This window comes from Nomascus leucogenys, chromosome 22a, assembly GCF_006542625.1.
Source record: "Nomascus leucogenys isolate Asia chromosome 22a, Asia_NLE_v1, whole genome shotgun sequence".
Classification (NCBI taxonomy): Eukaryota; Metazoa; Chordata; class Mammalia; order Primates; family Hylobatidae; genus Nomascus; species Nomascus leucogenys.
The window spans coordinates 29,836,697-29,863,634 of NC_044402.1; the positions used below are offsets into that span (position 1 = coordinate 29,836,697).

General features: G+C 37.1%; 1 protein-coding gene across 6 annotated transcripts in view; it reads right to left on the bottom strand.

Moving 5' to 3' along the window:
• The window catches only part of TTLL5 (tubulin tyrosine ligase like 5), a 297,166-nt gene that overhangs the window by 187,584 nt on the left and 82,644 nt on the right, over positions 1 to 26,938 (bottom strand). For 3 of the 6 annotated variants that reach the window (XM_030803997.1, XM_030803996.1, XM_030803994.1), the window contains 6 exons: positions 25,592 to 25,705; positions 25,216 to 25,307; positions 17,845 to 17,907; positions 13,249 to 13,287; positions 5,379 to 5,536; positions 3,782 to 4,088 (listed from right to left, as the gene is read on the bottom strand). In XM_030803997.1, the coding sequence (XP_030659857.1) occupies positions 3,782 to 4,088; positions 5,379 to 5,536; positions 13,249 to 13,287; positions 17,845 to 17,907; positions 25,216 to 25,307; positions 25,592 to 25,705 (773 nt within the window). The remainder of the gene's footprint in view (positions 1 to 3,781; positions 4,089 to 5,378; positions 5,537 to 13,248; positions 13,288 to 17,844; positions 17,908 to 25,215; positions 25,308 to 25,591; positions 25,706 to 26,938) is intronic. The other 3 variants (XM_003260781.3, XM_030803999.1, XM_030803998.1) reach the window with 1 other exon arrangement.

Here is a 26,938-nt window from a genome sequence, read left to right on the forward strand (position 1 = left end):
CTGGAGTGCAGTGGTGTGATCTTGGTTCACTGCAACCTCTGCCTCCCAGGTTCAAGCGATTCTCCTGCCTCAGCCTCCCAAGTAGCTGAGATTACAGATGCTCACTACTATGCCCAGCTAATTTTTGTATTTTAATAGAGATGGAGTTTCACCATGTTGATCAGGTTGGTCTCAAACTCCTGACCTCAGGTGATCCACCCACTTCAGCCTCCCAAAGTGCTGGGATTACAGGCATGAGCCTCCACGCCTGGCCATAAATATACATTTTCAACTGTTCCTCAAAGACAGTAATTATACTCTTGAGCATAATAATAATGGTATATACTCAGAGAGCATATACCACTTTGCCCTGAATCAATCCTATAAGCTTTGTCTCCACAACAAATTATTCTCAAGTCAAAATAAATTTAAAAGATCCTCAGTTTGGGTCAATAAATTCACCTACAATATAATGAGCAAGAAATAGCATGTTTCAGACACCTTCAAATGTAGCAGAATATCCAATTCCACAGATTCATCCCTTTATACTAAAACTTGAAGATCTTTTAAATAAGGGGATTATTGCTCATAAGTTGAGACTTAATCATTGTTTTGTTGTGAATCACTGTTGCAAAGCAAATGAACAAATATTGAGGTTTCCATTTCTATAAACGTTACGGATGTTAATTCTGAGACTGTCTCTAAGGTATTGGATGCATTGTTCAGCTAGTCACTTGGAACAAACTCCCCAAAAGATGAAAGAATGAAAACCAGAATGATTTACACCAAAGAAACCTATTTTAAAAAACAAAAGGTTATGCAGATACTCAGTATATAAGATATGTAACAATGATGCAATCCTTAGAGTTTTAAACCCTGGCCGTGGACTTTCCCCAAACCCCTAAGTAGCCTCTGAGACACTTCACCGAACAATGAGCAGCTTTAGGGAACACAGTCTGAAAACCACTGATTGACAGTAACGCAGCCTGCAATTTTAACAGTTTACTCATTCAAAGTGAGAGCCACAAGATTCATGAAGAAATAATTTATTTCTACAACAACTAAGCACAATGTTATTGCTGGAAAGGACCTTAGAATACAGTCCAGTGGTTTTCAAATGCTCTATTTTCAATTCAGTGAAATCTTTTTTCCCTCTAGGAAGAAGTTTGAAAAAACACTTGTCTAACTCCATACCTTGGATTGACAGAAAAGGAAACTGAGGCCTAGAGAAGCCCTTTGACTTGTCTATGACCACACAGCCAGTTGGTAGCACTAAAACAGCCAGAGCTCAGGTCTTCTGACTGAGTTTAGTGTATTCTCCACTGACAGAACTATTCTTATTCTCCATGACACTGTTCCAAACCTTAACTCTATCCCCTGCTACTCCAATGTCACCCTCCAGCCTTTCAGTATAAGAACTGGCCTCTAATTTAGAAATAAAGACTATCATGCATAAACGGCTAAACTTCCTTGCTCTTAAACTTCTATCAACTTCATCCCATAGCACTTTCCTTCTGACTGATAGGAAGAGATATTCCCTCCTCTGGCCTCTTCCCACCTTCCTTTAGGACTCTTCTCTACCAATATATCCATTTCTGCATTTCTAATCCTCTTATCCTCAAATCCTTCCCCCTAGTCTATAAACAAGCTCCAGAACCTCTTCTCAAAAGAAAAAAATCCGTTTCTTTTAGCTGGCTGTCTCCCTGATGCATTCTTACCTTCCTTTCATTGCCAAACTCTTAGACAGTTAGTTCACACTTGCTTTCTTATTTTCTCCGCTCACAACTGCTCTTCCACCTACTCAGTTGGCCCTAGGTCACAAATCCAGAAGTCTCTTTTCACTATTCATCCTAACTAGGGCTGTTTGAGGCTCTACAGACCTGAAATGCTCATTCTGCAGCTTTTACCATACTACTCCTTCCTGATCTTATGTATATTGCTCTAACTGCTACATCTTGATCTTTTTACTGACTTACCCATTGAACAGTGGTATTCCCCAGGGCTCAATTCTTTTTTTATCCTTGCTGAACCAAATAAATTTGTGAACAATCTTATCCATTCTGAAGACTTTACCTATCAACTATACAATCCTGTTCAACCTCGACCAACAAAGCTGTCCACCTGTCTATTAGACTTTAGCCCAGAACACGTCTTCCTTACTACGTCTTAAATCAAACTCAATTGTTTTTTTATCATGAAACCAACTCCTATGTTCCTTATATTGACCAAAGGCACCACCAAGTTTCCAAATGTGAAAAACTTGGTCTCATCAATTTTACTTTGCAAATTTTACTAAGTCCATCCCATTCTCTCCACTCCTAAAGCCATTACTCTGATCAAGGCCTTCATATTCCCGGCTCTGGACAATTCTAACAGTCCCTAACTCACCCCTCTGCCTTTAGTTTCACTATCCCACAATGCAAGCACGATTTACTTTCTAAAACAAGATCTCACCATATCATTTATCTGCTTAAAAGTCATACAGAAAATAAAGCTTAGGCTCCTCTTACAGCCCTTCACAATCTAACAACATCCAATTTTTTAGTCTCATTTCTTACCATGCTCTTCTCCCCATGTAATTCCTCTAGTCTGTATTTTGTAAACACACCAAACTCATTACGATGTCTGGGCCTTTGTACTTGCTATTCTGCTGGGAGTATTCTGCCTCCTACTATTCACACGACTGACTCCTCATCATTCAGGACTTACCTCAAAGGTTACCTCTTCATGCCAGATCACTGCAATTAAGTAACTCTGCCCAATTACATTCTAATATTACACCATCTTATTGTCCTGACAGCGTTTCTCACGACCTGAAATGACCTTGTTTCTTTGTTAACTGTCATTCTTCCCCACTAGACTGTAAGCTCCAGGCCTATCTTGGTCCCCACAGTAATGTGATATGGCCTAGCACAATTCTTGGCATAGCGCAGGTGCTCAATAAAAACTCACTGAGGGACTTAATGAATGACTGTATTATCACACCTCTATGTCTTTTTTTTTTTTTAAGATGGAGTTTCACTCTTGTTGCCCAGGCTGGAGTGCAATGGCACAATATTGGCTCACCGCAAACTCCACCTCCCGGGTTCAAGCAATTCTCCTGCCTCATCCTCCTGAGTAGCTGGGATTACAGGCATGCACCACCACACCGAGCTAATTTTGTATTTTTAGTAGAGACAGGGTTTCTCCATGTTGGTCAGGCTGGTCTCGAACTCCTGACCTTAGGTGATCCGACCACTTCGGCCTCCCAAAGTGCTGCGATTATAGGTGTGAGACACTGTGCTTGGCCACCTCTACGTCTTTATTGCCTCTACCTAGCACTGCCACACTTAACCATCACTTCCCAAAGCTCCTGAAACCCTACTCATCAGTCAAGGCCTGATTCAAATTTTCCCTCCTCCATAATGCCTCTCTAGCCCTCCCAAGCCAGACCAATCACTCTTTTTCTGTGTCCTAAGACCACTTTGTTCATAGTGGGGCCATGGCCTGAGCTCTCTGTCTCTAATACTAAACCATGAGCTGCTTGAGCTCCTTGTCTCAGATACCTTATACTCAGTGACTGACACAAATGCCCAACCAATGAGACCCAGGTTTGTATCATAGCTCTACCTTAGACAAGTTACCTAACCTCTCTAAGGCTCAGTTTCCTTAATAATAACAATATCTAATCACAGTCATTATTTCATAGGACTTCTGTAAATATTAAATGAAAAATGACTGTAAAACCACTAAAATAGTACCTGGTACACAGTACAAGTTAGCTGTTATCAGTTTTACTAATATAATTATAAAAGATACATACCTAAGATTGCCGTTATCTTGAAGAATCTGCATCAGGTTTAATTTAGGCTCCAGCTCCTGAGTCTCAAGTTTGCAGCAGTGTTCACCTTTGTTATTCCGTTCACGAACTTTCATGGAATTTTCTTTGGGTGTATTTTCTACCAAAGCTGTCAATGAGGGTGTATATTTGGCTTGATTTTCTCTAAGAAATCCTGCAGACTCCTCCTGGGAAGCTTCCTGTTCTTCATCTTCATTGTCTAATGCGACTTCTTCCTCCTCTTCACTCTCTGTCTCAGTTTTAACATTCATTTCAGCTGGCTGGGTAATCACTAAATGCGAAGAATCACTAATGTTGCTGAAAAAAGGATTAAATGTTCCTCTCTCCCAATACCTTCCTTTTCTCTTTTTAGTAAAAGCCCATTTCTAAACCAAACCACAAACAAGGCACAGAATTAATCGCAACCACATGTCACTCTCTAATCTCATATATTCTTTTATTTATTTTTGTTTTTATTTATTGGCATTTTTTGAGACAGGGTCTCACTCTGTTGCCCAGGCTGGAGGGCAGTGGCAGGATCTCGGCTCATTACAGCTCGACGTCCTGGGGTCAAGTAGTCCTCCCACCTCAGCCTTCCAAGTAGCTGGGACTATAGGCACATGTTACCACACCCAGCTAATTTTTGTATTTTTTGTAGAGACAGGATTTTGCCAGATTGCCTGGGCTGGTCTCGAACTCCTGGGCTCAAGTGATCCGCCCACCTTGGCCTCTTAAAGTGCTGGGATTACAGGCATGAGGCACCATGCCTGGCCTAATGTTACATATTCTAAAACCTATTAATAATCTTCATTAAAGTATATATTTTTCATCATACTGTCATCATCACTCTCTCACAACTTAAGGCAAAAAATAAAAACAAAAAAACAAAAAACCCTTGGCTTAGTAATTTCTATAGTGTGTTAGAGATTTTTTAAAAAGCACCCTTCATGGAGGTATAAAGAACAGGGGAATATCTTTCTATCCTATGTTTATTCATTATCCTTCTCTATCGCCTTATAAGTTCTATGAGGACAGAGACCATATCTTTTTTATTTACCAGCAAAACCTCAGTGACTAACACACTGCCTGATACAGATGTTCACAGGAGGGAAGGAGAGAAAAAAAGGAAATCAGTATATCAGTCAATTATAAACAGACCTACAACATTGTAGAAGCTGGGAGAGAAAGAAATTCCACTTTGTCTAAAATACTTATGCCATTCAGCAATGTTAAAGAATGAACTGAACTTATCTAATTATAAAAAACCTGAACAGTAATGCTCAGGATTCCATTAAACTCAGGCTAATATTATTTCTAGAGTATCCGGTATTTGTATGATGCTGACAAAAGAGCAAAGGCCAAAATATATGTGTTTCAGATAGTCTTCAATACAAATATTATAGAGTGGAAGGTTTAAAAACTTAAGACTTTGTTGAAATTAAGTTTCAGAGAAAAAAACTATACAAAAAAGGTGTATGTGATCAGGAAGATTCTGACTCATGAAATACTGAGTAAGCAGCTGGTTAACTCAGTCTGGCAGGATCCAGATAAGGGAGTTTAGTGAAAGCTCACCAGCAGGTACCTGGGTATTTTGGCCTCATTGCCCTCAATCTGCTACTCCGTCGTCTACGTTTTCGCACCTCCAGAGACAGGAGCTTCCTCTCGTAAAGCGCAGCATGCAGCTTGGCCTTTGAATTCAGACTCTCTATCTTCAATTCCGGCGCTCCATCAGCACTCATTCTAGGGGAAAAGCAACATGGTAGCTACGGCCTTCAGAAAGTTCTCTCCTTCATTCCAAGGCTAAGCTTCCCAGAATTCCGTAATGCTGACATACGGGACATGGTAATTCAAGTGAATTCTCAAAGTTTGACAGATAAAGAGGAACATTAGAATCTACGTTAAAACCTCACTAGTGACCCATTTGAATTTACTAATGTTCTGAAAAAAATATGCGGCAAAAGACAATGTTTAAGACCTTTAAGTGTTCAGTGATACTGATTATTACTTTACTGCAGGGATTATAAAGTGCCACCCAACACCTTATACCTTAAAATACTTTATACCTTAAAAATGACAACATCTTAATTCTTAAGTTGAGTGGTGGCCAATGGTGTTTGTTTCATTTCTACCCATTATAACTTACTCAGCATTTTATAAATATTCTTTTGAATGTATATAAAATATAAACAATATAGATTTAGCAGAGGTTCAGATGAGGGGAACAAAGGCTGATGATCTGTGAATATGTGAGGGAGCACCAAGTTGACTGAGACACATAGAAGTGTCTTAGTGAAAAGTCACCAAGCCCTAGGGACTCACCAAGTCTCAAGCATCCCAACATGAGGAAATGCCAAGGCACCCACCCTCCTTTAAGATCCTGATTATATACAGGAGAAGGTGGAGCAAGGTGGCAGGGACTTTACAGGTGTTAAGTACAGGTCAGGAGTTAGTCAGAGGCACAGACAAGGGAAGACAGCAGAGATAGGACAAGGCTAAATACATCAGGTCAAGAATGAGAAATGGGATGTGGAAAGGGGGCTGGCATCCGCTACATTAGGCATTAAAGTAACACAAATCACAAATCAGGGAGTGACTGATATGAGGCCCAGTCTAGACAAGGACTGAGCAAAATACAAGAGAGGCAGCTATAACCAAGTCACCAAAGAGAGGGCTCTGGGTCACTGGGTCAGAAAAGCAGTATCTACATCAGTGACTGAAAGCATGTAGCCAACTCTCTACGCTCAAACGCCAAATCTAATTGGTTGGCTCTGAACTCTCTAGAACTCAAAGTGTGTTCCCTTTGAGGTCAAGAAATCATCCTAACTCCTCTGGGAGTTTTCAGTCTCTGAGTATAATAAAAAGGCTGTGTCATTTGGTCTATTTAGGACCTTTCCGATAGGGATTTCTGGGTGGATGGTAAGTCTTTTGGAGGCCTTCTCTCCAGAGTAGGACACAGAGCCAAAAACAGGAAGGTCCTGGCACTGGGAGCAGAAATGGGAAGCAAATCAATGAACTTTAAAAATAGTTCCAATGTATTTTATCAGAGTCCCAAAGAGTACACACACACACACACACACACACACAGAGCTATAGAAATAAACTTTTAGCCAATTCAATAATAAAGAAAATAAAACAAATCTGATAGAAAGATAAAATCATTTAAACCATTTATTTAATAATGTCTGGCTAACTTGGTCAATTTTGTATTTTTTTTTAAACTTGGTCAAATTTGATAACTGTATGGACAAACATGGGCACAGCTTAACACCAACATCGTTATCTCATAAACACACAAACTCTCTCTCCAAAGACATGTCTCTTAAAAACTTAATGTGATTGGAGACAATTTAATGTTTGAGGTCATCCTAATTAAATGAGTGGAAGTTAATTCAACACCCTAGTAAGTTAAAGCCCAGCGTTTACGTTCATGAACCACTGTTCATTATATAAACAAGAGTTTATGTTGTCTACATTATACCGTCTACATTGTCAAGAACTCCATTCTTTAGGAAAAAAAGATTTCTTTTTATCAACAAAAACTCAAAAAATAAACTTCTGAAAACATGAACGCTAAAAGCTCACAGGGAGAAACTACTACAAATCTCTTTCTCTAAAGATGTTTTAAAATAACAACAAGGAATTAAGAGACCCTGGATAAACAGATAAATCCTAAATAGTACAAGGGGTAGAGGATAGGGAATGCTGGGTAAAATATGAATCTGATAAGCCAGAATAATAGTTCTATGAGGGCAAGGACCATGTTTGTCTTCTATCATTGTATCCTAGATGCTTATGAGACTGTCCAGCACACAGCTGACTTGTCATAAATATTGTTTAATTAACAAACAATTGAATTTCCTAAAAATGAGTTGGATATCTTTTAGCTATGTCTTTTTCATTTACTTTTTCCAACTATTTATTTATTTATTTATTTATTTATTTTGAGACGGAGTCTCGCTCTGTCGCCCAGGCTGGAGTGCAGTGGCGCCATCTCGATTCACTGCAACCTCTGCCTCCTGGGTTCAAGCAATTCTCCTGCCTCAGCCTCCCAGGTAGCTGGGACTACAGGCAGATGCCACCATACCTGGCTAATTTTTTGTATTTTTAGTAGAGATGGGGTTTCACCGTATTAGCCAGGATGGTCTTGATCTCCTGACCTCGTGATCCACCCGCCTCAGCCTCCCTAAGTGCTGGGATTACAGGTGTGAGCCACCGCGCCCAGGCCCCAACGTTTTTTTTTAAATATTTAAACAAAAGTTTAAAGAACTGTACAGTGAACAACCATATACCTACCTACCACCTAGTTTCTACAATTAACATTTTACTATATTTTGTTTCGTCATGTATACATCCAATCATACATCCCTCTATCCATCCATCAATCTAATTTTTAAAGCAATTCAAAGTTAGAGACATCAGTGCATTTTGCTCATAAACATTTCAACATGCATTTCATTACTATCTAGAGTTCAATAATTGTTTTATAGAACTGTGTTGGGTAAGCTAAAAGTTACATACAGTGACATATGCAAATATTAAATGTCCACTTAATGAGTTCTGACAAATGCCTAGAGCTATATAACCTAAACTCTCAACATTATTATCACCTCAGAAGTTCTCATGCCCCTTCCCACTCCTATCCAGTCAATCCTTCCCAAACATCCTAAAGGCAATCACTGTTGTGAATTTTTCATCATGTATTACTTTTGCCTGTTCTAGAATTTCATAAAATGAAACCATACAGTATGAACTGTTTTGTATAAGGCTTCTTTCATTCAGTATGCTTTTGAGATTCACTCTTGTGTGTGTCAGTATTCATCCCATTTTATTTCTGAGCAGTAGGTCACTGTCTGAATAACCCACAGTTATCTGCTGTCTTGCCGGACACTTAGGTTGTTTCCTGTTTCGGAGTATTACGAATAAAGCTACTATGAACATATTTGTACAAGCCGTTTTGTGATTATGTTTATTTCTTCTGTGTAGATCTCCAAGTGAAATTTGTATATTTCTAACAAACTGCCAGTCTCTTCTTAAAGTGCCTGTACCAGTTTATGCTGTCAACGACAATTTATCACAGTTCTGTTAGTTCCACATCCTTACCGCCATTTAGTATTGTCAGTATAGTATCAGCCATTCTGCTAGATGTTCAGTGGTATAACGTGGTTTTAATTTGTAATTCCCTGATAACTAATGTTGTTAAGCACATTTTCATAAGCATATTGACTACTCATATATCTTCCTTTTGAAGTGTCTGTTCAAATATTTTACCCTTTTGTAATTGGGTTGATGGTCTTTTTATTATTGAGTTGTAGGAGTTCTTGATAGTTCCTAGATATCAATCCTTTGACAGATATGTTTGATGCATATTTCCACTCAGTCAGTGGCTTACCAAATCATTTTCCTAAGAGTATCTTATAATGAAGTTTTTAATCTTGAGAAAATATAACATTATTTGTTTTTTATTGCTTTCTGTGTGATGTCTAAAAATACTGCCAAGCCCAAAGTCACAAAGATACTATGTTTTCTTCAATAAGTTTTATAGTAATAGTTTTTATATCTATGAATCAACTCTAATTTCTATGGGAAACAGCGGTTGGGGTTCATTTTAAAAAATACGATATTCAGTTGTTCCATCCTCATTTTTAAAAACTAATTTCCTTTCACCATTGGATTACTTTGACCATATAAATATGGGTCTATTTCTGCGCTTCCTATTCTGTTTCAATGTGATCAGTTGGCCAATATCTTGAATACTGCAGAATTACAGTATTTAGGTCAAGTACGTTAAGTCTTTTTCAAGATTACTTTGGATATTCTGAGTCCTTTGTATTTGAATATAAATTTTTAAATGTTGGTCTGTTTCTTTTAAAAAGTCCACCAGAATAATGATTGAGACTGCACTAGATCTTTATATCAATTTGAGGAAAATGGCTATTTTAACTATATTAATTCTTCCAATCAACAAATATGGCATATCTCTCCATTTATTTAGGTCTTCTTTCTTTCAGTAATATTTAATAGTTTTTACTGTATAGGTATTGAACATATTTTGTTAAATTTATTCCTAAGTATTTCATATTTTCAAATGCTGTTGTAAATATAATTTAAAATTTCATTTTCCAATTATTTACTACTAGTACATTAAGATACAATCGATTTTAGTATGTCGATCTTGTATTCTAAGACCTTGCTAAGTTCACTTCTGTGTTCTTGTAGTTATAGATGCCTTAGGATTTTCTACTAACCTGATCATGTCATCCAAAAATAGACATTTTACTTCCTCCTTTCCAATCTGTGTGCATTTCTTTTTTCTCTGCCTTGCTTTACTATACTAATGTACAACGTGAATAAAAGTGGTATGAGTGGACATCTTGCCCTGTTACAAATCATACGGAAAAAGCCTTCAATATTTTACTGAATATGATGACAGTAATAGGTTTTTCATATAAGGCCTTTATCAAATTAAAGAAGTTTCCTTCTATTTCTGATTTGCTGAGCTTTTCTCATAAATATGTGTTGAATTTCATCAGTTGCTTTTTTGGGGTATCTAATGAAATGATAATCTAGTTTTTCCCCTGTAATTAATATGGTGAATTTCAATGACTAATTTTCAAATGTTAAGCCAACCTTGCAATACTGGGGAATCTCAGTCATATGTATTATCCTTTTTATACTGGCAGATTAGATTTGCTAATATTAAGAAATTTGGTGTCTATGTTCAGGAAGGATATTAGCCTGTAATTTTCTCTTCTCCTTCTATTTTAATGTCTGTCAGGTTTTGGAATCATAGTTATGCTGGCATCATAAAATGAACTGGGAAGTATCCCTTCCTATATTCTTAAAAGAATCTGTATAAGATTGGTGTTATTATTCCTCAAATGCTTGACAGAATTCAATAGTGAAACCAGTGAGCCTGGAGTTTTCTCTATAGGAAAGTTTTTCATGACAATTTCAATTTTCTCAACAGATACAGGGCTTTTCAAAATTTCTACTTCACTTTTTAACGATGGCCATTCTAACTGGTGTGAGATGGTATCTCGTTGTGGTTTTGATTTGCATTTCTCTGATGGCCAGTGATGATGAGCATTTTTTCATGTGTTTTTTGGCTGCATAAATGTCTTCTTTTGAGAAGTGTCTGTTCTTGTCCTTTGCCCACTTTTTGATGGGGTTGTTTGTTTTTTTCTTGTAAATTTGTTTGAGTTCATTGTAGATTCTGGATATTAGCCCTTTGTCAGATGAGTAGGTTGCAAAAATTTTCTCCCATTCTGTAGGTTGCCTGTTCACTCTGATGGAAACAACAGGTGCTGGAGAGGATGTGGAGAAATAGGAACACTTTTACACTGTTGGTGGGACTGTAAACTAGTTCAACCATTGTGGAAGTCAGTGTGGTGATTCCTCAGGGATCTAGAACTAGAAATACCATTTGACCCAGCCATCCCATTACTGGGTATATACCCAAAGGACTATAAATCACGCTGCTATAAAGACACATGCACACGTATGTTTACTGTGGCACTACTCACAATAGCAAAGACTTGGAACCAACCCAAATATCCAACAACGATAGAATGGATTAAGAAAATGTGGCACATATACACCATGGAATACTATGAAGCCATAAAAAATGATGAGTTCATGTCCTTTGTAGGGACATGGATGAAACTGGAAAACATCATTCTCAGTAAACTATCGCAAGGACAAAAAACCAAACACCGCATGTTCTCACTCCTAGGTGGGAATTGAACAATGAGAACTCATGGACACAGGAAGGGGAACATCACACTCCGAGGACTGTTGTGGGGTGGGGGGAGAGGGGAGGGACAGCATTAGGAGATATACCTAATGCTAAATGACGAGTTAATGGGTACAGCAAACCAACATGGCACATGGATACATATGTAACAAACATGCACATTGTGCACATGTACCCTAAAACCTAAAGTATAATAATAAAATAAAAAAGAAAAGAAAAAAAAATTTCTACTTCAGCTGGTATCAGTTTGGGTGTTGCCCCCAACTTTCCCGCCACCACAAAGAATTGTCATTTCATCTAAGTTGTCAAAGTAGTGGAATAAAGTTGCTAATAATATTGCCTTAATATCCATTTTCCACACCTTAGCATTTACTTTATGTCTGTTGAATCTATAGTGAAATCCTCTCTTTTGTATCTGATGATATTGGTAATTAGTGTCCTTTCTCTTTATTTTAGATCAGTCTACCTAAGGGTTTATCAATTATGCTACCTTATCGATGAACACACTTTGGATTTTGTTAACATTCTTTATTGTTTGTTTTTTATTTGATTTCTGCCTTTCCTTTCTTCCACTTACTTTGGAGTTACTCTACTTTTTTCAGTTCCTTAAAACAAACATTAGAACAGTGATCTAAGTCCTCAGTTTTCTAAGGTAAGCATTTAAACTTATAATTTCCCCCAAAGCACTACTTTAGCTGTAGCGTACATATCTTGACATATTTTTAGTATCATTCAGTTCAAAGTATTTTCTAATTTTCCTCATGATTTCTTCTTTGACCCATGGATTATTTAGAAATGTTTAATTCCCAAATATGTGAAGATTTTCTATTGTTATTGACATTCAATTCTATTGTGGCCAAAGAACATACTCTGTATCATTTTAATCCTTTTAAATACATTAGGACTTGTTTCATGCTCCAGCATATGGTCTATCATATGCCAGCTTGCATCTGCTTACACCTCTACAGAGCCCAAAATCCCTATTGATGGCAATATAAAATGAGTGCCAAAAAATGAAGAACAGAACTCAGTGCTCTTCATATATTCTTAATGTTTAAGTTTTTTTCTTTTTTCTCAATTGCCAAGTTAACAGGAGTATGTTATAGGAAGCATATTTCTTGACTCAAAACTGGAGAAAACTTACACACCAAGTGCGACTTTCTATTTGGAAACAAGCTACAAACTTGATTTATCTCAGTTTTCCCTTAACTAAATGGCAATCATAATCTATTCCTTCTTTAAAGAAAAATTAGATTTATGCTTTAAAGGGCTCTCTGCCTAAATGAAAGTCCACAGGTGTTTTGTATGCTTTCAGTTCTGTGGCAAACTAGAAACAGGTTCTCTTCTGTACCATGAGGCACAGAGCTGTGTGCCTCAGGTATGTCAAGGCCAAAACACAAACTCTTACTTGAATCTAACATGACAGTAGTTTCAAAATCTCATTAATACTCTCTCTCACACAGCTAAACGAGAATACCATCTTCAGTTAGAATGGTATACCTGTAGTTACAGTGAAGTAAATCTCAAACTTAGCTTGTAAAAAGTGGCCACAAAACACTTTTTCGATAGAAAAAATTTTTATGTTACTATCCAAGCTGAATCAAACTAAAAATGGTTATATAAGGTATTATGCTTAGTCTGTGCATGGTCACACATTATGCACATGGAAAGAATTTCTCAACTTTTAAAAGTCAATTACCGTGTTCTTCCTGTCAATAAGCTTCTTCTTGGGTTTCCCCTACAGAAGCAGAAAGGACAACCGGGTTAGAGAATGCTATTCAGATAGTCTCTCTTGAGTTCACACACACACATGCACTCCAGAAATTTTTAATACAGAAATTCAACATGAAACTAGGCCAAGGAGGGCGTCTTTGCGGAAAAGCAGACAGATAAATTGAGAACATTCTCATAAAAGAGTAGAGTGCTATGAGCTGGAGGGACATCAATAAAAAACAAAAGAGAGAGGACAAATTATAGAGAAAAATTATAATAATTATTCGTACTTGTTTATCTATTTACAAAGCAAACTGCTTATTCATCATAACAACCATGTGAAGAAGGCTATTAGCCCATTTATAGAAAGGAGCAGGATAAAATAATTTTTTGAACTGCCATGGCCAGAGCTTAAAGGGCTTACATCTGAGCCCCTGGCTTAGGTCTCAAACTGCAGTGCTCTTTCTACTTTCATTGAACTGCTTTAGGAAAAGAAACCAAGCTCAATTCTCATGGGGTTCAAAAGGGATGCTCATCAGAAATATATTTTCCACGATTAAAAAAAAAATCTCTATTAAAAGGCCAGGCACACTGGCTCACACCTGTAATCCTAGCACTTTGGGAGGCCGAAGCAGGGGGATTGCCTGAGCTCAGGAGGTCGAGACCAGCCTGGGCAACATGGTGAAACCCTGTCTCTACTAAAATACAAAAAGTCAGCTGGGCATGGAAGCGTGCACCTGTAATCCCAGCTACTTTGGAGGCTGAGGCAGGAGAATTGCTTGAACCTGGGAAGCAGAGGTTGCAGTGAGCCAAGATCATGCCACTGCACTCCACCCTGGGCAACAGAGCGAGACTCCGTCTCAAAAAAACAAAACAACAACAAAAAAAAAACCTCTACTGAAAAAAGATACTCTCCATTGTCTCTAAACTAGGACTGGGCTCTAACCACAGAAATTGAGTGCTATTCATGTTATAATAGGCTTTTGTTTTTCTTTTAAAACACTCTCATCCAATTTCCTTTCATTTAACACTCTTAAAAAATTTCCAGCTGGGCAGTGGCTCACGCCTCTTATTCTAGCACTTTGGGAGGCTGAGGTGGGTGGATTACTTGAGGCCAGGAGTTCGAGGCCCCAGCTTGGCCAACATGGCAAAACCCTGTCTCTACTACAAAATACAAAAATTAGCCAGGTGTGGTGTCGTGAGCCCGTAATCCCAGCTGCTCCAGAGGCTGAGGCAGGAGAATCACTTGAACCCAGAAGGAGGAGGTTGCAATGAGCTGAGATTGTGCCAGTGTACTCCAGCCTGGGCAACAGAGTGAGACACTGTCTCAAAAAAAATTTTTAAAAAGTCCCCAGTTTTACTTGTACTCATTTATGTACATGTGTATTTAATTCAGTACACTTTTATTGCCTGTGTAGGTTCATGTACCCACCACAGAAAAGATACTCAATGATTATATCACCATGAAGATCCCATATGTTGCCCTTTTATAACTACCCATACCTCCTAAACCCTGCCCCATTAATCTGTTCTCCATTCTAAAATTTTGTCACTTCAAAAATATTATATAGAGTCACATAACGTGTTTTGATTTTTTTTTTGTAAAGAGACAAATGCAATGTAGATGATATGTAAAGAAAAATCCAGTGAAAAGTCTTCACCAAGATGTTTTGTCTTTCCTTTCCCATGTTTTCTATCCATGTTAATGTCCTGATATTGTCAGGTAATCATCAGAAAGTCTCAAAATGATTTTAAGTTTTTCACCCAGATAATGGTTTTCTCCAGTAATTTGCAATCATGACTTCACATTATAATTACCTGGGCAGCTTCTAGTAAGTACCAATAATTCACTCTGGGTGGGGGTGGGGGTGGGGTGGGGTGGCTGGGACATAAGCCAGGGTTAAAGCTACTGCCATAGTGTAAGACAGTGTGTAAGATACTGTTTGCCAGAACAGGGTGGGTAGGTTGGGGAGGAGTCAAGAAGGTAAGGAAGGTAGTCAAAATTAACCTAAAAGAAATGAGTAGAGAGTTAGTTTGAAAGTGGTTCTAACAATAACAAAATTAATTGGATCTGCAAGAAGGAAAACATCTATTCAGATTGATGAGAGAACAGATTTATTGGAAGATACTAGGACTTGCTACAAACACAATCTCATTTTTTTCAATGCATGTTTCCGTTTGTGTGTCTACCACGTGGTAGGTTCTTGATACTGACAAAGATGAACATAACAAAGTACCTATTCTTAAGAGCCAACCTGGAAAGTACAAATTAGTAAACAGGCAATTATACAATCTGGGAATCTAAATTAAACTGAGGGATAAAAGAAGGGCTGGGAGTACCTCTTCCTAATCTAGGATAGTGGAGGAAGGACAAAGCTAGAAGAATTTAGGGATGGATTGAAGGCCATTCCAAAAGAAGAGGAGTTTGTAAGAATAAGGATGTATAAAAGAGCAAGTAGAAATGGCCATCAGTTGGTGTGAAAAAGTGACGTTTAGGCCAAAAAGGTAAGCATGGGTAGATCATGAGGGTTTTTCTTAGCTAAACAGGGAAAATTATGTTTTTTTAATCCAAGTTTTCAGAATGCTTCATAAGCAGGAGCTATTAACTGGGGCCTCAAGAAAGAATGCAGGGAATATACAAACTTGGATAGAAAAAAACTTACATGCTCTAATTGAAATTTAGCATTTCCTCCATATAAATGTAGGAAACTATCCACAGTAGTGGATTAATGTGACTTCATTACCAAAAGAAATAATGCATCTTTTTTCATATTACTGTAGAATTGTTACAACTATTTTGAAATACTGTCAATATTTATCATTCTTTGAAATTACGGTAGGTATTAGACCTGCTGCTAGGTCTTACTATTTAATATGTTAACAAAGAGGCACATATATTATTATATCTCAAATTGTTTATTTTTTGCTACTCCTAGGCAGATACCTCCTCATTTTGGCTAATGCAGTGGTCCCCAGAATGCCTACTCTGCCCTCCTTCCCCTTCCTGGGAAATTCAAGTATAGAAAGATCCAGCCTCAAGCGCAGTGTCCATGTCAGTTCAGAAACAGACCTATATAACCTGTGAAGTAAACTACCTGTCTTAAGCAAACAGTTCATTACTTCTAAATATGACTGGACAAAGATCACCATACATTTGCAGATATATAAAAGTTAAAACTAGAAAGAATAAGATGAATAAATACAACTAATCCAGAAGAATTAAAATAATGCAAAAAACAGAAAGGAACTTTAAACAATCTAAAATAGAGATCTGAAAAGACATTACATCCATGAAATACTAAAACTAATCGAAAAGCAAAAATAGTTCTTGTATATTAAAAACACACTTGCCAAAATAAAAAACTAAATTAAACACTCCTATCCTGTGTGGGAAATAAATAATAATATAGATATGGTTGAAGATCAATTTAGTTTTGGAAGACAAAATCCAAGAAATCTCCAAGAATTTAAAGCTAAGAGGCAAAACCAAAAGTTTAAAAACAGTAAAGAAATATAGAGGTTACAGCCAAAATTTATCTAACAGGAATTCCACAAGAGAGAAAAGAAAGGATAAGGGAAATACTTCCCACAGCTGAAAGACTGAAAGGCCGCACTCACTGCATAACCAAAATAATGAAACATGACGTATCAGAACACATCCCGGTAAAGTATCTAAACTCTAAAGATAAAATAAACCTTGTAAAAGTTTTCATAGAGGGGAGGAAAAACCCACAGGTTTTATATATGTAAAGAAATGAGATTCTGTCTTCTATGTAAATCCAAAGATCTCTTTCTTTAGAATCTACACAATGTGATTACTTAATCAATCATAATTACCACAAATTTACAGAGACAAATTGCAAATCCCATGTATTTCCTGATTCTAGATCATGAAATTGCAGATGGTTAAAACATGGGTATTTATTTTAAGAATCCTTCAAAAAAGTACATATATCCTCAAAATAATGTAGGTTTCTCTAAATAACTAGGTGCCTTATTTTGATGATCAATTAATGAACTGTACTGCAATGCAATTATGTTTCAGGGGCTACAAATGTATGTGGGACTAAGCAGCCCTGATTGCTGTGCTATTTAAATTCCAATGTCTGTTTTCCATCATTTCCTTCTATTTTCCCTTGTATTGAGATTATCAGTTGTCATTTCTTATAAAAGTTTCAGTGTATTTATTTTACCAATTACCTCCCCTCCACTTTTTCCAATCTGATAATTCTAATATCTTCTGGTCTAGAAAAACAGATAATCGTGTCTATTAAAACTGCATCTAAAGTATAATGGCACTGAGTAAAGGCCTTCCTTAAAGAAGAATAAAGTTTAAGGCATCTGTTAAAATTGCTCAAAGATCTTTATAGTTAAATTTTTGTCTTTTGGAAATGTTACAAAGTGCTGAGAGTTTATGATAAATTCTGGAAAAATGAGTCATGATAGCATGCTTTCTACAGGACTTTTTTTTCTAGCAGAGATTTTACATAAAGACTTTTATAAGGTCTCTTTCCTTCTTTGACATGTACTTTCTTTTAATCTTGTGATCTAGTCCTAAATTTAAAGTTTAGCAAATCTCTACCTGTCCTGGAAGAGGCGTGTTGCCAGCATATAGTTCATTGAGGTCTTATGCTCGAGGTAGGACCTGAAAGGCAAAGAAAGAAACTGGTTATTTCTTAAGCTAGTTCAAGAGGAAAATGTAGAAATACAACCACGAATCAAGCACAGAAGTAACAGGGGTACTTACATACTGTTTTTAAAGAAATATACTGTTTGTAAAGTGGCAAAGGAAAAGATAGTTGCTCAAATTTAAATTGTAAGATACTAGAATAGAAACAAATAGAATAAAAAGAATATGGAAAAGGGGAATTTAATTTAGAAAACAGAAAAACCAGCATTTCTTGGATTAATAATAGGCAATATACTAAATTCAGAAAATAAGACTGAAAGATAAAAGAAAAATTAACAAAAATTTATATATAGGTCAAATGAAACTGGGAATAGGAGACGCATAAAGGGCCTGAAAATGTAGATAAGAGACTGTTTCAATCATGTTATTCCCCAAATTAAGAGCTTTCAGTGGCTCCTTGATGTCTACTGCTAAAGGCAAATACTTTCTCTTCCAAACTTTCAAAAGTTGGATCATCTGTAACATCAATTCATTCACACTTTCTCCACACAGTTGCCCAACACGGATCGTGCAGTACGGTCAGCCAAGTCTCCTTAGAATCTTCTTGTCAGAGGCATTCGAACCAGAGCAACTCCATCTTGAACAGCGGCTGGGTAAAATGAGGCTGAGGCCTACTGGGCTGCATTTCCAGATGGTTAGGAATTCTAAGTCACAGGATGAGACAGGAGGTCTGTACAAGATACAGGTCATAAAGACTTTGCTGATAAAACAGGTCGCAGTACAGAAGCTGGCTAAAACTCACCAAAACCAAGATGGCAGCAAGAGGAACAATGGTTGTCCTCACTGCTACACTCCCACCAGCACCATGACAGTTTACAAATGCCATGGCAATGTCAAGAAGTTACCCTACATGGTCTAAAAAGGAGAGGCATGAATAACCACCCCTTGTTTAGCATACAATCAAGAAATAACCATAAAAAGGGGCAACCAGCAGCCCTCAGTGCTGCTCTGCCTATGGAGCAGCCATTCTTTTATTCCTTTACTTTGTTAATAAACTTGCTTTCACTTTACCTTATGGACTCACCGGAATTCTTTCTTGTACAAGATCCAAGAACTCTCTCTTGGGGTCTGGATCGGGACCCCTTTCCAGTAACACTCTCACACCTCCCACTGATCTTTTGCCTCTGACTGGTTATCTTCTCCCCATATCTCCTCTACATCTATACAGTGGTCCTCCCTCATGTTTCAGTTACCCACAGTAAACAAAAGACTGAAAATATTACATGGAAAATTCCAGAGATAACTCATAAATTTTAAATTATGCACTGTCCTGAGGAGCGTGATGAAATCTCATGCATTCTGCTCTTTCCCACCAGGAATGTGGATCATCCTTTTGTCCAGCGTCTCTGCACTGTAGACACTCCAGGCCCATGAATCACTTAGCAGTGCTTGTGTTCAAAGAATCCTTATTTTACTTAATAATGGCCCCAAAAGACAACAGTAGTGAGGCTGGCAATCAGCATATGCCAAAGAGAACTCTAAAGTGCTTCCTTTCGGTGAAATGGTAAAAGTTCTTGACTTAAGGAAAAAGAAATCATATGCTGGAGCTGCTAAAATAAAAACAAATTTTCTATCCATGACATCATGAAGAAGAAGAAAGAAATTCATGTTAGTTTTGCTGTCACAACTCAGATTGCAAAAGTGATGGCCACAGTGCATGATAAGTGCTCAGGTGGAAAAGACATTACATTTTGGGGTGGAAGACATGAGCAAGTGACAGCAGTGTGTCACACCAGAAAGCACTGAGCCCATACAAAGACTTCAGCAAGGGATCTGAAATGAGTGACACCAAGCCATTTACTGCAAATAAGGGATGCTTACACACATTCAGGAATACAGAAGGTCAACAGTAGCCTAACACCACGTCACAATGCCTATGGCGTTCACCTCACTTCATCTCATCTCACTGTACCATCTCACATCATCACAAAAGGAAGGGTAAGTACAGAACAATAAGATATTTAAGAGGCCACATTCACATAACTTGTATTACAGAATATTGTTTTAACTGCTGTATTTTATTATTAGTTACTATTAATATCTTACTGTGCCTAATTAATAAATTTAACTTTATCATGGGTACATATATAGTAAAAAACATAGTTATATATAGTTGACCCTTGAACAATGTGGGGTTTAGGGGCACTGGCCCCGCCACAGGGTCAAAAATCCGCATATAACTTTTGCTTCCCCAAAAAGTTAATTACTAATAGCCTACTGTTTACCAGAAGCCTTACCAATAACACAAAAAGTGGATTAACACATATTTTGCATGTTATATGTATTACATACTGTATTCTTACAATAAAGTAAGCTAGAGAAAATAAAATGTATTAAGAAAATCATAAGGAGGAGGAAGAAGATCTAGTTGCTGTCTCGGGGTGGCAGAGATAGAAGAAAATCCATATATAATTTTACTTCAAATCCATGTTGCTTAAGGGTCAACTGTTTGGTACTGTCCACAGTTTCAGGCATCCACAGGGGCTCTTGGAAGGTATCCTCCGCTGATAATCCTCTGCTGATAAGCAGTTTTCTACTGTACTACACCCTTCAAAAAGCAGGTCAAGTCCGCCCTGCTATACAAAGCCTTCCCCGATACGCCCTACCATGTGTTTACTGTATGCCTAAGGACCTTTCATAACCTGTGCCTACAGAGCAAACTTTTTGTTCTAGGAAAGCTGTATGATGCAGCAGGAAAAAAGTAGGATCTAGATCAGAATATCTGACCCAAGTCTCACTGTGTGGTTATGGACAAGTCACATTGTTTTACTGAGCCTTAGTGTCCCTGTCATCATTTCACTCCCTGTGAGTGAAATAATGAAGTATACAAAGTACATTAAAATTACAAAAAGCTATACAAATATGAGCTATTCTTATTATTAAGATTAAGAATATTATTAGGAATAAAGTAATAAAGCTATTCTTATTATATGTGTAAGTAATTTTCCATAAACATACTGTTGAATTCTCAACTGACAGGGATCCCAACGAATATTTATTTTATACACCAAAGAACCAAGTATAGTGTAGACATTTGTTGATAATATATATGTACTAATAAAATAGCATATTTGTTAGTAGATAAACATACCTCCCACATTCTATGTAAAGGCAGTTCAATTAATATTAATATTAATTGAGCCTCTTTTCTGAGAATGCACCAAGAGAGTTAGAGTAACTTACCAACGTGATTGGTAATTTAGGAAAAATAAACAGAAAATGACGCACTGAGCACCTCTCTTTTTTCTCCTGGGAGCTAATCCCCACTTAGGAAATACATATCCTCTACTGCTCCTATAGGGTCAGCACTCCCCATACATGGCTCAGATCAACCTTGCTTACTATAGGAATATAAGTCTGTCCGATTCTGAAGCTCAACAGGAAGTGCATTTGCTTGTAGACAGTTATAATCAATTCCCCCAACCTAGACTTTATCAGTAAAAACTACAGTATATTGGTTTCTATCTATTTTAGTCCTTGTTTTATTTCTCAACTAGTTCAAAACCAACCTAGTAAAGAAAGGTATCATTGTTGGACTTCCTTAAGAGACCTCAAGATTATTTGTAATTGATTCCATAGAAAAAGATACTCAAAGTAAGTTCCTATATCTTGAAATACTCAAAAGTAAAGGGTCCCCCTTTCATTAATTAAAAGATATGCTTTCTAGGAAATGCAAAAATTCAAATTCTTTAAAAAACATTTCAAAAGATATACATATATATATAATTTTCAAGAAAACCCAGGTAATATTTTTCTGTTGAACTCCTAGGTCTTCATAAGGTATAACTACATGAATAGCATATTTTAAAAGATAAAAGGATGATTTCTCTGTGAACAGCTAGGTTTTCAAAACAAGCAAGCAAATTTTAAAAAATGGCTTTTTCTTTTATTCCTCTAAGTTCTACCTCTATACTTAGAACCATGAACACCCCAACTAGGTGACAATGCAGTCGCCAGAGGAAGAAAGTGTGTTGCCTATAAACAAGTACAAAGAGTGTCAACCTGACTAGAAATCATAGAAATGCCAATCAAGACCAAAATAAGATATTTTACTCCCACTAGACTGACAAAAATTAAGAAGTCTGACAGTACTGCAATTGGAGAAGATACAGATCAACAGACTCTCTTATGCATTGCTGATAGTTTACATAGTCACTCTGGAAAACAATTTAGCTTTATCTTTTTTCCTAAAGCATTACCTTTTAAAGCTTAACATTCACATGTTTTAAGGCACTGAGCCTATACAAAAACTTCAGCAACGGATCTGAAATGAGTGGCACCAAGCCATTTACTGGCTCACATATTTTAAGGCCCAGTAATTCCACTCCTAGATACATGCCCAGCAGACACATACAAGAATATCTGCACCACAGCTGTCCTTAACAGCAAAAGACCAGAAAGAAGTCAAATCCTCAACAACAGGAGAACAGAAAAATTAACAGCAATATAAACACACAGTAAATATAAAAGCATTGAAAAAAGTGAACTGTAACTATATGTAACATGAACCTGAATTACAAAATGCTGAATGAAAAAAGCAAGAATACATAGAACATGTCTTTTTTTTTTAAGAAAAAGTTTAAAAGTGATTCAAACAAAACAATAGAATTCTGCTTCTATACATGAGAGGATAACTGTTACAGGACATGCTCTCCTACCATAAACAACTAGAAAAATTTACAAGTTATTTGAAATAACTGTTTTCAGACATTAAACAACTGGCAGCACAGGACTGTGATCTCTGACAGAGGGAAATACACGAAGTACAATTGCCCTACATTTCTGCCTAAAGGCAATTTCCAGACTTCATAGAAAGAGAGGAAATGCAAATAGAGCTCAACTGTCTCTGAAAAGAGGTAACAGAAATCTGATTTCTAGGGAGTGGCTAGAATTTTCAGAGCAATGTCCTGGAGAAGAAGTTTTGCAGAAGAAGATATCCAAAAATCATCACGAGGGACCCCTTGAATGTTTGAGTGAATACAAATCTGCTTAGGTACAGGGTGAAAGTCCACAAGGCTGAGCAAAGTGCAACTATCAGGATAAAGAACAAATTAAGGAGAAGGTAAGGTGTAAGCTGAATAATTCCCAGAGCTCACATGAGGTTGCAAATTGAGTTCCCACCAGACAGAATGAAAAGATCTCATTGAACGTGGGGGTAATTTAACAGACACCTCAAAAGACTCTTTAGTGGAGGAGCTAACCTGGATCTAGACAAAAAGCTACTATAAACAAACCATAACAACGCTTAAAAATTAGCCTGAAAAAGATAAGCTGATCTACAAGTAACTTAAGTGCCTGACTAAAAAAAAAAAAAAAAATTCAAAAGGGTTTAAAGAAGGCAATAAAATCTAAACACTCAACAATATAACATCTGCAATGTCTAGCATTCAATTAAAAAAATTACTATACGTGTGAAGAAACAAAAATGTGACCCATAAACATGAGGAAAATCAGTCAATAGAAACAGACCCCAAAATGACAGATAACAGAAAAAGATATTTTAAAACATTTATTATAAATAACATGTAAACAAAAATGTAAAGGAAATCATGAACATAATGAAAAAGAGAAAAAGGAGACACAGAAACTGATGAAAAATAAAATATCTGAAAATTTCACTGGGTAGAATTAATAGAGGATTAGGCACTGCAGACAAAATGATGAATGACCTTAGAGACACACGGAAATACAAAACCATCCCAAATTAAGGAAAGCGAGAAAAAAAAGTCTGAAAAAACATGAGCACAGCCAGATTTGTGGTAAAATATATACCAAGTTAACATGTAACCAGAGTCCCAAAAGAAGACAGGAAAGGAGAAAATTAGAAAAAAAATTTGAAGAAATAAAGGCCAACAGTTTTCCAAATTTGAATAAAATTATAAGCCCATAGATGAAGAAGCTCAATGAATCCCGAGCACAAGAAACACGAAGAAAATGACACCAAGGCACATCATAATCAAACTGTTGAAAATCAGCTGTGGCCAAGCACAGTGTCTCACGCCTATAATCTCAGCACTTTGGGAGGCCGAGGCAGATGGATCACTTGAGCCCAGGAGTTCAAGACCAGCTTGGGCAACATGGGGAGACCCCATCTCTACAAAAAAATACAAAAATGAGTCATGCACGTTGGCATGTACCTGTAGTCCTAGCTACCTGGCAGGCTGAGGTGGCAGGATAGCTTGAAGTGGAGCCCAGGAAGCCGAGGTTGCAGTAAGCCAAGATTGTGCAACTGCATTCCAGTCTGGGCAACAAAGTGAGACTCTGTCTCCAAAAAAAAAAAAAAAAAAAAAAAAAAAGAAAGAAAGAAAAGAGGAAATTAGTTATAAAGAGATAATCCTAAAAGCAAGCTGAGAAAAAAAGACATTATGCATAGCAGAACAAAGACAATAATTGCTGTATGCTTCTCATCAGAAAAACGTAAGCCTGAAAATGACGAAAAGACATTTTAAAGGTGCTGGGAATTGTATATGAATGGTCACAGTAGCTTTCTGCAAAAGAGACCACAACTGAACACAACCCAAATGTTCTACAAAAGATGAGTGGTACATTCTGGTATATTCAAACAATGACATAGTATATAATAATAATAATAATGAACTATTCTTCATAAACCAACACATATGAATATGAAAAACACTACGCTGAACAAAAGAGTCCAGATACAAAAGAGTACATACTGTATGATTCCATTTACGTGGAACTGTAGAAAAACTGTAATGACAGAAGGCAGGTCATAATGTCTGAAGCCCGGGGTCATGTGGAGGATTGAATATAAATGGGGATAAAGAGGGCTATGAGGGTGATGGAAATATTTTATATCTTCATTGTGGTAGTAGCAGTGGTTAAACTGGTGCCTACTGTTGCCAAAAATCATCTTCAAACTGTACATTTAAAATAGATGCATTTTACTGCATGTAAACTAGATCTCAATAAAACAGTATATTGCTTAGACACACATATAGATAGAACAATTTTTTTTTCAAATCAAGGTAATGATAAACACAAAGTTTAGGACAGTGTCTAACCCTGGGATAGGAAGCTAGTTAGGAGGGAGGCAGAGGATTAAATGGGAGAAATAATACACAGGTATATTAAATTACTGTCAATAATCTAGTTCTCGGCTTGGATAATATTTATATTATAAATAAACAAACAAAATAAGAAAAGCATCATTGGGGGAGCAGTGATGACAGTGTATCACAATTAATCTAATTCTATGGACCTCAGGTAAAGAACAACAAAAAAAAAAGGTAGTCACCTCACCCATATATTTCCCATGTCTCAGATGTAGGAAATATGCGAATAAATCCACCTCTCCGATCATTCTCCTCCTTCACCCTCCGTAAAACTTTGATCTAGATGAAAAATAAGATAAAATGAGTACCTATTTTGAAAACTGGAGTCCATGTGGCTATAGGACAAAGGAAGATAGTTATGACCCAAGAATATGAAAGCAGCATGAAGGGAGAAATTAATTCCATTTAAAATGTTCTTCCCTGAGAAAACATTTCTCCCATCTTGAATCTTTCTCTTTTAAATGTAAGACATAAGTTTGTTGTCATGAATATTATCAATCACTCACTAATTTTCACTAAACCCTGTGTTAACCCACAAAAGCCTAAAATGAACTTATCTTTACCTCCTCCATTGACAGACCAAGCACAGAACCACCCAACTTCCCTGGCCCTTTCTCCCGGGCTGAGCCCACGAGGTTTTTCATTTCCGCATCACTGGCAGAGAGTGGACGGCAACGCTAAGGAGAAGAAAATGAAAATAGTAAAAAAAATTTTTTAAGTTTTCATTATTCCTCATTACCCTCTGTTCATTCCCTCAACATCATTATCTTTCCTAAGATTTATAAGCTCAAATTCACAGCCCACTTTCTGTAATTAATCTCAGCCTGGAACACTGGAAAACAGACGAAAGCTAATAAACTCAAAGGCAAGAGGAGAAAACAGAACAGTAAAAGAACACTATGGGTTGAGAGAGAAAAGAGAAGAATGAGGTCCATGTGACTTTCTAAGCTAGTATTTAACCCAAACCTTGGTTTTAGAGCACATCCAATATTTCAAGGATATGGAAAAATCTGAAGATGCCCTCAATAGAAAAATAATGTGTATTTATTTCAGTGAGCATATTCTTTCTAGCACAGGAGATGAAGAATTAAGAGAACCGAGACATAAGACACAAAACCAAGGAACAATCTATTATATCACAAATGAAAAAGTTGGGCTGTGAAATGTTTTACAATTTGAGGGGGAAATATTGAGATGAGAATCATCAGTAACACAAAAAAGAGCTGTGGCCAAAAGGCTATCACTGTGGTTGCTGGACTTCAAGAGGCCTGGAACAAGAGTGACTACCCTGGGTACTCCAAGAAGGCGCCAAATGGGCCCTGTCCATCACTGATCCCAGAAGAGGATCTCGGCTATTTCAGCTTCTACATGGTGATGAGGGAGGTCATCTGAAAATACAAGTTTTCGGTGATTTTGATTTTATGCGAGTGGAGAAATAGAAAGGTAAAAAAGGAAGTCAGTATAAAAGCATAATAATACACTATTATTGAAATAGATGAAGTGATAGACAAAAATAAGACAAATCTGCCAAGTACAAAAAGTAAGAAAGAATTAGCCCACATGAGTGCAAATTGTCCTCTTGATTCTTAGAAGTAACTTCAACCAGAGAGCAGCAGCCCCATTGTCACAAGGTATTATTTGTCTTTCTCTATTTGTAGAATATCTATTCAAAGGCATTGTGGTAACTAACTTTTGGCCTTTTTAGCAACATCCGTTGTTATGGACCGAATGTTGGTTTCTCTCAAAACTTCTCATGTTGAAGTCCTAACCTCCAATATGACAGCATTTGGAGATGGGGCTTTTGGAAGGTAATTAAAGTCAGATGAAGTCATGAGAGTGGGGCCCTGGTGTAATGGGATTAGTGTCCTTATACGAAGAGATGGTGGCTGGGCACGGTGGCTCATGCCTGT